We start from the raw sequence: 17,074 nt of genomic DNA on the forward strand, positions 1-17,074 counted from the left end.
TTAAATTACGTATATTACAGCTTAGCTAGGTTTTTGTAGACCAAACTATTATTTAAGGTCATTTTTTTTTCCTGTTGGAAAAACACATAGCAAGTTCCAAATACCTGATTGAAAGAGGACTTCAGTGTGTTTCTGTCTCTCTCACCCTCTTCTTTCTCTGTCAGTACGGTCACGTGGCTGTGGAGTATACCCTAGCTGCCACCCAGCTGGTGAACTTATCTTGGCTCCATGATCTATGTTTAATCTATGAGCATTTAAGTACTGAAGCACATCAGGAAACCTGATGCAAGCTTGGCCTCGGAGACAGAGCCTGATTCATATGTCTCTCGTGAGACTTGAATCAGTAGAACTTAGGCGATTCTTTCGGTCTTAATTTTTTTGACCCAATACTTCTGCTCACAGAAGATTAACTAAAGGAAAGAATTACGGATATATGTAGAGATTTAGTTAAAAGAGGGTGCATGGTGAAGACTGCTCTGCAACTAATGATTTAGACAACCTAAGTGGTCAGCAAGTTACATGAGTGGATGGTGAAATGGTGGAATATTATGTAGCCACTGACGTGTTACTGAAAAATACGTTTGACGCTGAAAGATGCCCACAATGTAGTAAGTAAAAAAACATTTTACAAAACTTGAAGCCCTCATATAATTGCCATTTTGAAAAATAGGTATGTGTATACACACACACACACACACACACACACCTGGAATAACACCTACCAACATAAAGGTCAGGATGCTCTCTTGGGCGCATGAGATTATGGATGACTATTTCCTTCCTTTTTATTAATGTCATCACGTTTTCTGGAATGAGCATATATTATAAAAGTAATGAGGAAAAAAAAGGAACAAATGCCAGCACAAATAGAATCTGTAGAAATTATGTTTCCATAGAAATCACGTGTATCTAGAAAATCATTCCAAGCAAAATGATATGAGTATTAACTCTGATTTTTAATCGTGTAGTGCCTACAATTTCTGTAGCTACTAGTACTTCTAAAGCAAGAAAACCAAGTCTGGGTCTTCCTAAATACTCATTTAGAAAGATCCACGTCTGTTCTTGTTACATCTTTTTCCTAAAAAATATTTTGACTCTCACAAGCCTTGAAAGAAATCCTTCCATTTAAAAATTCCATGTGCTCAGGTTATTTCTGTTGGGTTATTTGACAGACCGTCTGGACATTCGAGCAGCCCGGATTCTTCTGGATAATGACCATTATGCCATGGAAAAATTGAAGAAAAGAGTGCTGGAATACTTGGCCGTCAGGCAGCTGAAGAACAACCTGAAGGGCCCGATCCTGTGCTTTGTTGGCCCTCCTGGAGTTGGTAAAACTAGCGTGGGAAGATCAGTGGCCAAGACGCTAGGGCGGGAGTTCCACAGGATTGCTCTCGGAGGAGTGTGCGATCAGTCTGACATCCGAGGACACAGGTAGACACTGCTCTCGGTTCAGTCTCTTATGCTGCTTTTCCGTTGACTCCATCCTCACCCCCAACGCCCAGCCCCACAGGCTCAGACATAATGTACATCTTTTTCTGAAAGGGCTGTTTTGACACCTGAATGGAAGGGACATTTACCCTACTTCCCAGCTAACCTGTCTATCGTGGGACACCCAAACGAACTTTGCTGTTTGTATGCCACTGGATGGCTGGTCTGTGCCTCAGCCCTCCTTGAATCTCATTTGCATACAGTTATAAATTAGTTACAATTAGATATTATGATGTCTTCCCATGCATTTTGGCCTAGTAACATTTCTTAAGTATTGACCTACAACTCTTAGAGTTTAAAAAGTGCGTGCAGTATGGCTAGGGCAGGTAGGAGGGGGCAGAGACCTTTGAAAACAAATTTGTTAGGTTTGCAGTTTAAACTTCCTTTTAAGAAGCCTGGTTTACAGTATAAGTGAGTAATAAGGAGAAAGATTAGGATAATTATTAAGGCTTATCCTTGCATTTTTGACACTTTCTGTAAAAGTACATTAAACTATTAAGAACTACGTCTGATTAACCTGACATTGTAATCAGATTTGCATGTTACGTTCATTGTTTTGTTCTCTGTGGTCTCTGTTGCTCACATTGGAAGATGCTTTGGGAAAACATGAGCCTGTCTCATGGTGTCGGTTCCATAGCAGCTGCAGGCTGTGAGATCACATGCCGATAGTGTCAGTGTTAAAAGAACATTTGAAAATGTAGAAATCATGAACTGCTTATAAAAGAATATGATGGGGCCAGCCCGGTGGCCTAGATGGTTGGAGCTCCATGCTCCTAGCTCTGAAGACTGCCGGTTCGAGTCCCACATGGGCCAGTGGGCTCTTAACCACAAGGTTGCCAGTTCAATTCCTTGAGTCCCGCAAGGGATGGTGGGCAGCGCCCCCTGCAACTAAGATTGAACACAGCACCTTGAGCTGAGCTGCCGCTGAGCTCCTGGGTGGCTCAGTTGGCTGGAATGCGTCCTCAACGACAAGGTTGCCGGTTCTGACTCCCGCAAGGGATGGTGGGCTGCACCCCCTGCAACTAGCAACGGCAACTGGACCTGGAGCTGAGCTGCGCCCTCCACAACTAAGACTGAAAGGACAGCAACTTGACTTGGAAAAAAAAGTTCTGGAAGTACACACTGTTCCCCAATTAAAAAAAAAAAAAAAGAATATGATGGACACCCAAAACTAACACGTTATATACCAATTAAATCTCAATTTAAAAAAATTTTTTAAAGCAAGTACTTAACTTCCATTGGAAAACAATGAAACTGAAGATAAAACTTCTCTCCTGTCGTCAAGATCATGCCCTCACTCATAAGGTCCTTAAAGCAACCCAGGTTCTGAGTGGGGTCTTGACGAGCTCACAGTGCAAGCAGTGAGCAGTGCCAGCTGCCAGGGGTGATTTAAATGCAGCTTGCTGAATGTGGATTGAACATGGATTGTGGGGGGAAAAAGAATACATGTAGGCTTTGATAACGTCTTGTTTTCCGTTTGCCCCGTTCCTAAGGTCACCAGCCTCAGGCAGGGATAGGAACCTTCACAGATTTTTCTATGAAAAATGGTTCTTTCTATTCTCTTTTAGTTGCTTTTTTACAATTCTTATGCATTAAAGAAAAATTATTGCAGGATTTTGATACATAAGCAATGAGGGCTGAAGGTTAGGTCAGAGAATTGATTGGGGTCGTACTTTCTGGAAGTTTCAAACAATATTTTTGTTACCTAGACTTTCTTATTCTCGCCTGTGCCACTAGAGGCTGTAGTTTGCTCTTGTAGAGAAATGGGCATCTTGGACCAATCTTGGAGAAGCTGGATCTCAGCCCTAAATCTTCTAATTTTTGCTACCGAGCTTTTGGGAGGTGTTCCCTATTCAAGTGACTTGATTCACCTGCTCAGAGTTGTTTTACTTTATTTCTTCCTTTTGTTATCCATAGCCACAGTATTTAGGTATTACGGAATTTAGAGAATGAGTTTGTGGAATTGTCATGAAATCAATGTCATGGGCACGTGACATGTAGGTAATTTGTCCTTATTTATTTCCACATTTAGTAAAGCTTGGAAAGTACTTACTCGGTGACTGGCACACAGGGAACATTTGATAAAAATTAGCTTTAATTATTATTTTAATTCTAGATTCTCAAGAGGGCAAGTTTAGATTTATGTGTTTCAATACGACTTTTTATAAAATTCAATCTGATTTTTAAATTGTACCAAAAATATTAATTTGTGTGGCAAAATTGTGGAAAATTTTGATGCCTGTTGGTGGGCAACAAGTAATGTCATAGTTCTCACCGTTTTTGAGTATGGGGTGTAAACAGATCTCTGTTTGAAATCTTTACTGATACTGATACAAAATTTGTTCACTTTTTTCAAGTGAATATATTTTTATGTGTGTGACTGTTGTTAAGAGAATTGAGTCTAAAGAAAATAAGAATTTGTTTTGTAAAAGAAGGTTGTGGGGCCGGCCCGGTGGCTCAGGTGGTTGGAGCGCTGTGCTCCTAACACCAAGGTCACTGGTTCGATTCCCACATGGGCCAGGGAACTGCGCCCTCTACAGCTAAGGTTATGAACAACAGCACTTCCTGGAGCTGGTCTGGGCTGGTGTGGGCTGGCATGGGCTGGCATGAGCTGCTATGAGCCACCGGCCTCAGCCCGGGGTGGGGGCACAAGGCTCATAATACCAGCATGGCCCAGGGAGCTGTGTCCTACACAACTAGATTGAGAAACAATGGCTTGAACCGGAGTGGGGTAGGTGGAAGAAGGGGGCGTATAAATAAATAAAAAAAGGTTGTGAAGTTGCCTAAAACGTGTAAACAGAAGCTTTTTGACACGTGTTTGGCGTGTATGAAGGCTGTGACCGTTGCCAGCTAAAGGCTATGTGGACTTTCCTGCGAATCATTCTGTTAGCCCGGTTTCCGGTCCACCTTGCCAGGAGGTACTCCGTAGCTATCACTGCCCGATGTTTCCTTACACACTGCCTTGTGCCACTGGGGACTTAACACCCGCCCACCTCTAAGTTATCAAAGCCGAGAGGCAAGTTTTATTTGAAACCCTGTTTGGAAGCAGCTGGCGAGTGGGTGTGATTGTGGAGGAAAGAAGAGGTTGAGAGCCAAGTTCCTGCTTGTGTCAGAGTCCAGGGCTGGGGGAGAAGAGGAGGGGGGAAAAGGGAAAGAACAGTAGAGTATCACAGCAGGAGTATGGGGTGGAGTTTGTGGGAACAAGTGGCTCCATGTGACAGTGGAGGTATTTTGGAAACGCCTAGGTCTTGGCATTTAAATGTTGGTCATATGCTCACGATTAGAGTTCATGCTGAGTTTTGTTTTTCCTCTGCCTCTGAGTGGGCACCACTGTTGTGTGGTTATAAAATAGCCCAGGGAAAGCAGAGCTGCTGTGTTGTCTTCCTGCTTATTCTCTTGCTTTTGTTCCTCCCTTTCCTTAGCTCCCCAGGCAAGGAACTCCAGCCTTGGCCAGAAGTTGCTGTTTATGTTCTGGAAGGTGCTAATAAGTTAGGGATTGATTTTAAAAGTAACCAAAGGGTTAAATGATAATGAGGTGGGAGGCGAGGAAGAAAAAGAAAGACTTGGTTTACATTGAAATCTTAAACTTAGAAGATAACTGTGATCCGACTAAATATTGGCCCATTGTTTTTATTCATATTATTATATTTTGAGTGGCTTACAGGAAGTCACGTGTCTGCTCTATATTACCTCCTGCAGTTTTTCAGTCTTCTCAACACTTCTCATTTGGGTAGAACACTTCTCTACCCATTGGGATTTTCTGTCCACTTTTTAAGCCCATCCATCAGTTTTTCAAACTTACATTTTTATATTTAAATATCACATTTAAATAGTTTAAATCAGTTACATTTAATATAAATTAAATACAAAATAACTTCTTTTAGGATGAAGTTTTATGAAATCATGTTCACACAGTAATCTGTTTTTCGTTCATTGTTCCTCAGTGAAATATACCAATTGTCATGCTGTATCTCAAGTTACTGTTGATATTAACTCTTTGGAAGTAGTTTACCAGCCGTACATCAGATAATAAAATTATGTCATTACAAGAAATCCTTGTTAAACAAGATGAGAAGAAAACTGAACTTTTGCTTTCCACGTTAAGTTTTCATGTGTAACCTGAAATGGTGATGTTTTAGATAAATGAGCTGTTTCATTATTGGTCTGTGCAGGGAAAAACAGCTGAAGCAGCAAGCCTTAATGCATTTTTAGCATAGTTGCCAGGCGTGTTGTGGGTTGCTCACTACTCTCCTAAGAACCTGTATTTGCACATAGCTCTCCTTTGCCACTCAAAAACTTAGGTTTATTTTAAGGCCTCAACCAAGACTTCCTCCAGTCATGTAAGTGCAGTCAGGTATGATCTTACTCTCCTCCAAGCTGACCACTGGTTGTCTGTTGTGCCTGTGTAAGGATTAACTGCTACAGGCCACTGGCACTTCTAATGCAAATAGGGCTTTTAGCGTATCTCGTACTCCAGGTATTACTCCACGCTGCTTAGCTCAGTACTAACCGTGGGTGCTTTGTGAATTCAACTAAGACGAAGACATGATTACATTTTGGAAGTCGTGCAGTCCTTTAGATGAGTGTGTCAGAAGATTGAGGAATGACTCCTATAAGAATACCAGGTTTTTTAGACATGCTGCATTAAAGATTATTTTTAGTTTCTTAAAGACTATTTTTATTTTTGAGATCATTAGGGTCTCCTTTAAGGCTTATGCCTTTTTCCAGTTTGAGATACACTCACACACATTTTCTTCGTAGAAAATTTGGAAAAGAAAAAAAAGAAAAAGATCCTCATGTTTTTCTAACATGAAGATAATCATTTTTCATATTTTATTTCCTGACAGAATTTTCATTGGGCAGCTTTTGTCATTTTATTTTTAAGCAACAGAATTGAATCCTACCCTTTCCACTTAGCATTATAACATACATTTTTTTGTACTACAAATTCTTTGTAAATATTACTTTAATAGTTCTCATTATAGCCCATGAGAGCTCTTTAATTGAATAGGCAAGAAAAATTGTTGGTAAATGCCTGTTTTTCTCCCTTCTCTACGTACTGGAAAAGAGGTGAGTGAAGATGCGTCTTATCCCTGATACTTAGATGTCATTGGCAGTGACAGGCCGACCAGCCTTCTGGGTTACGTCAGATGTGAAGATACCTAAGGATGGAGCAGAATAGTAGCATAATTGATTACCACAAAGCTGTAAATAGGTGATACTGTAATTCTCTGTAATTGTTTTCTGAAGTATAAACCAGGCCATTTTGAGAAAAAGAAAAATGCTGACCTTGTAACTTAAAATGTTGAACTATGTAGACACTTCTGTTTTTGTGTTATCTTATACACTAGTTATATAGTCCTGATAAACCTATTGGACTGCCTACAACAATTACAGGAAAAAGTATGATTTCATATATTCTTAACTTGTGTACTTGAATTTTCAGAAAAGCTTCTAGGCGATCGCGTATTCAGGCCGAATGATATGTAGTTAAGTGATACATTCTTCGCAAACTGCCCTGTATTTGCATGTGCTACGTTGCTTTTTAGGTGTTGTATTATGAGGAAGAACATGAAAAAGACTAATATTTTGTCCTCAAAAAAGTTGTAATTTATGAAAGAATGCCAGTTTCATTTATTTCCTACCTATGCAATTCTCAGGATATTTCGGTATGCTAATTTGTTTTTGTTTTGTTTTTTAAATAGTTGTTTTTAGTGATGTTGAAAGAGAACATTTTTATTTTCTGTATTGCTCCATTTTTCACCATCTAATTCATGTTCCAAAAATTCATTGAAAATATATTCTGTATCTTCAGTCAGTGAATTCATGTTATCATACCTCCTGGCAAAAGAGAAGCACATTGTAGATGTTTTCCCGTAGCTTCTGGGCCCTGTGATAAGAGTTGTCTTGTCGGTTGGAGCTCTAGGCTAATGGCACACATGTAGGGGATGTCACCTGTGATTGAGTGTGCTCAGTGCTGTGAACAGACATTTATAAGAGTTGCTTCCATGAGACAGAGCGAAGTGGGACCCAAACTTAGGTGTACCAATTTCTACTTTTGTACTCTTTGCAGGAAACCAGAAGTGGACTTTAAGTAGCTGTTGCTAATGACAATTACAGTGGACATCTTTAGAAAGCTTACTGCGTACCAGGCACGTTGCTGTGTGCCTTACCTGTAAGGTTCTGTCATCCTCCTCATATACTCCATGAGGCTGGACTCTTGTTATCCCCATTTTACAGATCAGGAAACTGAAGCTTAGCTCAAGTACTTTGCCCAAAGCAGTATTCGCAGAGTTGCATGAACGTATCAGGGGTGATAGAAAGATACTGTGGGTGCTGGCATCGTTGATTGGGTGTCCTTAATAAATAGGAGAAGCGAGCTTGTTTGGGGACAATCTTATAGTTCTGTATCCAGCATCTGTTCTGTAATAAGACCACTATCTGTCATGCAAGTGCTCACTGGCTCTTCAGAGGAGGCTCTGTACTTGGCACCCATGAATAAAAGCTAGATCGGAAGTATGTGTCTGAATTATAGGCCCAACAAATGCTGTAGACATTGAATTATTAGAAAAATCACTTGGGGGGCCGGCCCTTTGGCTCAGGCAATTGGAACTCCGTGCTCCTAACTCCAAAGGCTGCCGGTTCGATTCCCACATGGGCCAGTGGGCTCTCAACCACAAGGTTGCCGGTTCAACTCCTCAAGTCCCGCAAGGGATGGTGGGCAGCGCCCCCTGCAACTAAGATTGAACACGGCACCTTGAGCTGAGCCGCTGGGCACCTTGAGCTGAACTGATGCTGAGCTCCTGGATAGCTCAGTTGGTTGGGGTTCGACGCCCGCAGGGGATGGTGGGCAGCGCCCTCTGCAACTAAGATTGAACACGGCACCTTGAGCTAAGCTCCCACTGAGCTACTGGATGGCTCAGTTGGTTGGAGCGCATCCTCTCAACCACAAGGTTGCCGGTTCGACTCCCACAAGGGATGGTGGGCTGCGCCCCCTGCAACTAGAAACAGCAACTGGACCTGGAGCTGAGCTGCGCCCTCCACAACTAAGACTGAAAGGACAACAATTTGACTTGGAAAAAAGACCTGGAAGTACACACTGTTCCCCAATGAAGTCCTGTTCCCCTTCCCCAATAAAATCCTTTAAAAAAAAAGAAAAAAGAAAAATCCCTTGGTGAGAGGTGGTCGGGAACAGTTTCTTAGAAGGGCTGGGATTTACATAGGCAGGGGGAGTGTCGAGGACAGGAAGGCACCATATTTACAAAGGTGGAAAAGCATGAGGGTGTAATAGACCTGACTGTCTGGGCCCTGGAAAGCAATGGGAAGTTCAGGAGGAATTTGTATACAGTGACTAGTGTGTAGAGTTCTGTTTCTTCTTTAGAAAGGGTCCCTGCCTGGAATATGATTTTCTCTCCCTGGCTCTAGGTCTAGACTTGTCCGTACCTGTTGTTGACATCTACCTATCAAAACCAGTAAGGAGGGACGGCTGGTTAGCTCAGTTGGTTAGAGCGTGCGGTGCTCTTAACAACAAGGTTGCCAGTTCGATCCCCACATGGGCCACTGTGAGCTGCGCCCTCCACAACTAGATTGAAACAACTTCTTGACTTGGAGCTGATGGGTCCTGGAAAAACATACTTAAAAAACTAACAAACAAAAAACCAGTAAGGAGAGGAAAAGAAATTCATGCAGCAAGAAAGGACCCTTAGAGGCACTGAGGGTTTGTTGTCTTTTTTTCCCCCAATTTCTCCCTTTCCTGCTTTTCAAAGAATATCGGCAAATATGTAAGTTCTCTAGAGAAACAATTTCAGAGGATTTATTAATTTGAGTCTTGTCCTTCCTATATCCTCTTCTGAAATCTTGAATGTGCCAACTCCTTGTAACAAGACGATGTTTATTGTATCAGTGCCTTGGTCACCCTCCTGGGATGAAAAGCATTCCCACAGTATTTCTGAGGCTTTCTTGTCATTTCAAAGGACACTCATGTATTCTGTCCTACTTTATACCAGGCATGTGACAGAACCCAGGGCTGCTCCACGGATCGGCTCTGCAGGTCGGGACCTAACTGCTTCCGTCCCACTTAGCACTGATCAGTTTCTTGTAGGCAGTCACCTGCCTTTCCACAAACTGCATTTGCTTTGCATGTGGCTTTAGGCAGCAGTTAACAATTAAAGTTAGTGTGTTGCTGCTTAAAGTTTTGCTGACTTCATAAAAAAGGTACTTTTTTCAGTTTGACAGACATACTTTTATTTCATGCCTCCTTAGGTAGGTGGTTCTTGTTCGGGTGTGTTAAAGCTGCCTCTGACGTTGTAATGCACTAACAATGTCTGGTTGGGCGTGAACTTGGTTGTGCCAGTATGTGTAGGATGAACACAGTCTACTCAAAAGGCCAGAATTAATGATGTTTTGATAGCAGTACTGTTAACCCAGATCCTCTTACTACAATTAATAACAGATTATTGCCTCTGAAAATTAAAGTTTGGAAATTTTCTTTTCGGGGGTTGGGGCTGTCTGCATTTTGAGTGGCCTTTGACCCAGTTCTAATTTCCTCCGTGATGATGGTGGTGCTTTAACCAGCTGTGGGGCAGCCTCTTCAGTGCAGAGAAAGCGGGTTGTGTGTGGGGTGGCAGTTCAAGGAAGGTGCTCTGGAAAGCTATGAACAGCGTAGGAATTAAACTCAGGGTCCCTTGGACATTTGGGAATCTGGAGGAGTAAGAATCAGAACTATGCGACTTAAGTGTAATGTTTGTTTAGTTTCACTAAGTGGCAAAAAGTAGATACAGTTCTTCCAGTATTATGGGTAACTTACAAGGAGACTTAAATGGAAGATGAGATAAGAATTGAACCTAATATAATTTGATGTATCGCAGGGCTTTTTCAGGATGTAGTACCTCTCTGCTGTATTACTGGAGTAGCTAAGCGACCTTTCCCAGTGCAAAGTTTTGGCTTCTGAATGCTATTGCTCTTGCCTGCTGAGATCTCCTGGTTAATTTGCTGCTCGCTCACTTTTCTGTAGGCGCACCTATGTTGGCAGTATGCCAGGTCGGATCATCAATGGCTTGAAGACCGCTGGGGTTAACAATCCAGTGTTCCTATTGGATGAGGTGGACAAACTGGGAAAAAGCTTGCAGGGCGATCCTGCAGCCGCTCTGCTGGAGGTAAGATTTAGAGACTTCCCTGTCTGCACTTCCAGTGTGGATCAGATGGTCGTATTCAAGTAGTAGTTTAACGAAATTTTATGCATGCTTGTTTAGAGACCAGTAATTCTACAAGGTTGTTACAAACCAGGGAGCAGGTCTCCTCCCTGGCCCCCATTTCCTCTCGTACACTTTGACTTCTAACTTGTAGTTGATGAATGCGTTCTCAGAATGGTATGGTTGTGTTGCTACTTCCTCATTTTGATTTTCCAGTTTGGGGCATTATAAGAGATGAGGATTTTTCTTGCTTTCTTCCCTCTACCCTTACTATATCGTTTTAGTACCCTAGTCTCCCAATATAAATTTCATCCTGATTTTGTTAGCTCCTCGTTGAGTATTTACATCATTACAGAAGTGCTTTTCACAGCTGAGCCATGTGGTAAAATGTGATCCCTTTTCTTTTTCTGTCCTCCTTTTCATTTTTCTGTACATGTTTTTAAAAGTCTTTTTAAAGTTAATAATTGTCTTGCGTCTTTTGTCTGCTCTCACCAGTTGTCTGATTCTCCTTTTGAATCTTTCAGACACATAGATGTTCTATCATGTTTACCTTTCCTTCTCCAATCTGGAACTGTCCACATCTGGCCCCTAGCTGTCTTCCTAGGTTCCCCCTTCACCCCCCCACCATGTGGGATTTCCTGTTTCCTGTATTCCATGACTTCGTTGTTCTTGATTCATTTTCTCAGTTTTGTGCTATGAATCCCTCAAAAGTTTCCTGAGAAAGTTCGGATGGGTGGTAAATGGTTTCTGATTCTGTGTATCTGAAAATCTCTTTGTTTCCCTCATGTTGGTTAGGCAGTTTTACATGAGAATCACTCTTGGTGTGGGTGGGACATATTGTGACAAATTGGTGACTATATAATCTTCAAGCCTTTCTTTCCTCCCTCACCATCCTCAGATGCTCCATTGGGGTCACACCTGTGGTCTGAGTTCTGGCCACATTTCTGTCTCTGCCAAGACCCACCACTGAATTCAGTAGTAAAGTGGAAAACAAAAAACACAAACAACAACAAACACTTGAGAGCAGTAGAGACAGTCAATTTGACCCATCTTCAAGTCCCTTGATTTTTTTCTTCTTGCAACTGAAATTGTTATTTAGACCCTATGGTGGATTTTTCATTTAAGTTACTATAGTTTCAACTCTAAGATTTCTGTTTGCTTTTGTTATAATTCTTATCTCTTTATTGATATTCTCCATGTCAGGACATCATTCTCATAGATTGCTGTAATTCTTTAGACATGATTTCCTTTAGTTTTGTTTTTTAATTGTGGTAAATACACATCACATAAAATTTGCCATCTTAGCCGTTTTTAAGTATCCAGTTCAGTAGTGTTAGGTATATTCACATTATTATGCAGTCAGTCTCCCAAAATTTTTTGCAAAGCTGAAACTCACGAAATAGCAGCTCCACTTCCTCCCACCCTCAGCCCCTGGCAACTACCATTCTCTTTTCTGTTTCTGTAAGTTTGATTAATCTATATGTGTTATGTAAGTGGAATCATACAGTATTTGTCTTTTTGTAATGGGCTTATGTCACTTTAAGTTTCATCCATATTGTAGCATTAGTTTTTTTGAACATACTTTTTTTGAACATATTAGTTTTTTTCAACAAATTCTTTGTCTAGGAAGTCTACACCTGGACTTCCTCAGGGGCAGTTTTTATTCACGGCTTTTTATTTCTCACTGTTTTTCGGCCATACTTTTGTGTTTTTTGTATGTCTCCTAATTTTTGTTGAACCCAAATGTATAAAGTAGTGTAATTATAATTATATAATATAATGAGACCCCCCCACTCCAAGGATTTGCTGTTGTTGCTGTTTTTTTTAGTGATTTCCCCGCTCTCATTCTGTCAAGTCTGTATTCTCGGCCATGTGTGGCCACTGAGGTTGCTCAGTTTGTGTAGTGGTCAGCTAATGATTGGACGTAGATTTCCGTAAGTGCCTCCTCCAGTAGGTCTCGCTCTCTTTGCAGGGGCCCTGGCTGTGTGTGTTGACGCACGCCTTTAGTCTCTGCCTTGGCCTTGGCTTCCTGCTTTTCCACAGCCCCAGTGTCTGCCTGACGTCACCTTGTAGAGCCTCCTCACAGCTGTCCCGTCACATTTACATCACATTTATAGTCCTGTCCGGTAGCATGACCTTCTAGCATCTCAGGAATATGGCTGAGCTTTTTTAGGCCCCCATGAGTATCTCATTCCCCAGTTTTTCCTTTTAAGTTTTGTGATCAGCCTGGTGTTAGTCCCAGCTACCTAGGCTGCCTCAGGCAGCTTAAATGTTAAACAGTTGCTACTGATTGTTTCTGGCAAGTGCCCCAGGGATAGGGCTGTTCACACAGTGTTCTCTGAGTCCAGTCATAAATAGCTGAGAATGAAGTTTTCCAAGGAACTGCCTTGCAGGTCAAATATTGACAGTTCTCTGAAGAGAGAGAGTTCGCTCTGATCCTACTCTGCCACCAACAGTGGTTGCATAGCTGCTTTGGTTACGAGGCTATTGGTTTTCAAGGCGACCATGAACTTGAGAAGAGTAAAGGGATGGGAGAAAAGCAACTTAAAACACCGCAAAGCTTGCTCTGTTTACTGAAATTCATCTGTTTTTTTCTTGAATAAGCACTCCTCAGATTGTTACAAGTTACTTTCTAAAATTCTGAAAAAGTTGATTCTGACAATTTTGCTCGTATTCTCGTTGCTTTAATGGAGGAGATTTTCAGAATTCCTTACTCTGCCATTCTAGAAGTGCTCCCTCCTACATTTAGTTTTAATTCTGTGCTTAAATGATTTGGTCACTTAACCTGTGATCCTTTTATTTTGACTTAACCTGTCGTTCAGGTGGAATATATTTTCAGGTTCCCTTTTTTCAAAGATTTGATTGTGGTTATATTTTGAGGCCTTTTATATTTGCTAAGATCTTTTCCTTGCCTGCACCAGTAATCTCTACATACTTTGTTCACAGATTCCATCAGTAAAATATTTTGAAAATATCTCTCTGTGTACGTACATAAATGTCTATGTAATAAGGATCTAAGAGTCTGCTAAGGCTGCCATAACAAAATACCACCGACCGGGTGGCTAAAAAAAAACAACACAGAAATTTATTTTCTTACAGTTCTGGAAGCTGGAAGTCCAAGATCAAGGTGTTGGCAGATTTGAGTTCTCCTGAGGCCTCTCTCATAACCCTAGTACCCTACAATAACACCGTGTTGCCCCGAAAATAAGACCATTAATATAAGACCCAGTCTTATATAATATAATATAATATAATATAATTAATATAATATAATAAAATAAAGACTGGGTATAATATAATACAATATAATATAAGACCGGGTCTTATATAATGTAATGTAATATAATACTGGGTCTTATATTAATTTTTGCTCCAAAAGATGCATTAGAGCTGATGGTCCGGCCAGGTCTTATTTTCAGGGAAACACGGTATTATGTACATATATATATATATATATATATATATATATATATATATATATATAACACACACAGAATAAATTTTAAGAGATAATGTAATTATATTTTTAGCGAAAATGGTGTATTCTAATTAGATAAGTAAAATTGTGATTGGTAAGTATTTTAGTCATTTTACTTCCTTTTTGAATATGTATGTCAGCCCTATTTATATCTACGAGGTGTGATCAAAAGATATGATGTTTAAAAAAATTTACTACCGTGAAAGACACATTGCCATTAATCCCCCTCAAAAATCCTCCCCTCGCTTTGAGCATATTTCTCCCATCGTTCCTGCCACTTCCTGAAGCGGTCCTGGAAGTCCTCTTTCGTGAGTGTCTTTTGCTTCCTCTTCCATCATGACAACGCTCCGTGTCTCACATCACTTCTGGTACAGCAATTTCTGTCAAATAAAAATATTCCAGTGTGTCCTCATCCACCTTATTCACTGGATCTGGCACCATGGGACTTCTGGCTCTTCCCCAAAGTCAAAATGATTCAGGACATCGAGGCAGCCACGACAGCACGACTAAAGGCACTCATGAAAGAGGACTTCCAGAACTGCTTCCGAAAGTGGCAAGAATGATGGGCTGTATTCAAAGCAAGGGGGAGTATTTTTAGGAGGTTAATTGCAGTGTGTCTTCTATTGTAATATACATATTTTTAATTTAAACATTCACCGTATTGTTTGATCACACCCCTATACTAATCTGGTGGAAGTGGCAATATGTTAAAGGTTTACAACATGTAGAAGGCCCTGGAAACCTCCTTTAAAGTCCTGTGTAGGCCTCTCTACAGAGAGCGCCTGTGAGTCAGAACATCCGAGCTGTAACCTAGAGATACAGCCTCCTTAATATACAGTTGTTTGGAGAATCTAGTGGTGGTGACTGGTTAGCTCAGTTGGTTACAGCATGGTGCTAGTAGCACCGAGGTTGCAGGTTCGGTCCCTGCATGGGCCACTGTGAGCTGCACCCTCCTTAAAAAAAATAATAATAAATAAAAAGAAATAAAATTGAAATAGAATCTTACTTCATTAAAAAGAAAAAGAAAAACATATGATCGGTAAATTATCTGATTTAACCATTTAAAATATTTTTAAGAGAAACTGATATTCTGCTCATTATAAACAGGAAGGTTTTGCTTTAAGACATTTTTAAAAAGTGAGTTTTTCCTTGTGCTATATCAGAATATAGTAGCATAGTAATTTTTACTAGTTTACTCTTGTTTGGAATTTCCCTTTCAGTTAAAAACTTGATACCAAACTTTCTGATAATGTTTGAAGAGGAATATACTAATTATTGTTTTACCTATTACCTAAGAATTTCAAAGTACTCTACACATTTACTTTAATTCCCCTAGCGTTTAAGAGAGGATGTGTTCTAATATATGGTGATGGAAAGAGAACTGACTCTGGGTGGTGAACACACAATGTGATATGTAGATGATGTATTACAGAATTGTACACCTGAAATCTGTGTAACTTTACTAATAATTGTCACCCCAATAAACTTTTAAAAAAAAGAGAGAGAGAGAGGTTATGTTACCACAACAGAAACTGGTTCTGCAGGTTTGGTAACTTATTTATAGCCATACGACCTGGCGTTAATAGATTTACTAATAAAATTGAAAGAGTAGTTTTTGCTTCTTTGTGCATTTATGTTTTCAAAAATTTTGACATTGAACATGTTTCATTCTTTTTTTAAAAAATAGTATTTAGAATGTGGGGAATGTAAAGAATGATGCCCAGGTTTTAGAGTTATCCCACATTCCCCAAACTAACAATACTGAGCAAAAATATCAACCTTGCTAGTATATCGTGTGTTTTAATTTATACAGCTTTCTATTGGAAGTATTGAATTTGTTTAATGTTTATTGTTCTCCCATAGGTGCTGGATCCAGAACAAAACCATAACTTCACAGATCATTACCTAAATGTGGCCTTTGACCTTTCCCAAGTTCTCTTTATAGCCACTGCCAACACCACTGCGACTATTCCACCTGCCTTGTTGGACAGAATGGAGATCATTCAGGTGCCAGGTACTTGATTCATAAGTAAAATCATTATTTGATATTTGTTGCCTTTCTGAGTATCACCCATTAAAATTGGTCAAGCTGTGAAAGTTTGAGTAAAAAGTTGATTTGCCTTCAAGAGTTCTGAGGCTGGTGAATAAACCAGCTTTTGTGTAGATTCAGAAGTCTGGAAGGCAAAATTTTGTTTATTTGCTTTAACCCTGACAGAGTATCAAGAATAAATTTTGCATAACAGTTTCAGATTGAACTTAGCATTAAGGAATGATCATTTTTTGTGAAAAACAAGACATTCTCATTTGAAGCAATTTCTAAAATTATAGATAAAAATAATTTTTTTTCAAAGTAAGTCTTTGAAAACCAAAAATAGATCATCACATGGTCAATTTAGCTTCTTGTTTATCAGAATTTGAAGCTTTTTACCATCTCTGAAAGTGTAATCATTTATTCTCGTTAAGTAAGAGATGAGTCATAAAAAGTAGCTGAACTTTCTCTATTACATCTGGTCTCACTTTTATATAAAAGTGCAGAGTGCTTTTAAATTCGTCCCTTTAGTTGGATCTGTCAAGTAGTTATATGTTTTTTACCATGTCTCCTCCTCCACTGAAGTGTGCAAAAAAAATCCTTTAGTTAACTAGCACTAATCCCAGTGTTTTCACCTTTTTTTAATTGCTCAGAATTACTTTTCCCTAGAAGACATCAAATATCAGTGGATGTTTGTTAAAATGAAAATAGAGTAAAATCTAAATATATTGAGATTAAATGTAATCGAAGTGTATGTTACATATGAATCTCAAATAGTATATTTTTTACTATTATGTGAATGATAATTAGATTTCTTAGTTATCTGTGAGCCCTGCCAGTTCCTATACTAAGTTTTAAAATACCGTGGAGTAAAAAATTGCTTTGTGT

The 17,074-nt window shown here is 39.9% G+C and overlaps 1 protein-coding gene across 1 annotated transcript in view; it reads left to right on the top strand.

Moving 5' to 3' along the window:
• The window catches only part of LONP2 (lon peptidase 2, peroxisomal), a 63,973-nt gene that overhangs the window by 14,272 nt on the left and 32,627 nt on the right, over window positions 1-17,074 (top strand). The window contains exons 7-9 of the mRNA XM_081032503.1: window positions 1,173-1,431; window positions 10,502-10,643; window positions 16,021-16,171. Coding sequence (XP_080888629.1) covers window positions 1,173-1,431; window positions 10,502-10,643; window positions 16,021-16,171 — 552 coding nt within the window. The remainder of the gene's footprint in view (window positions 1-1,172; window positions 1,432-10,501; window positions 10,644-16,020; window positions 16,172-17,074) is intronic.

This window comes from Rhinolophus hipposideros (genome assembly GCF_964194185.1).
Source record: "Rhinolophus hipposideros genome assembly, chromosome: 21".
Classification (NCBI taxonomy): domain Eukaryota; kingdom Metazoa; phylum Chordata; class Mammalia; order Chiroptera; family Rhinolophidae; genus Rhinolophus; species Rhinolophus hipposideros.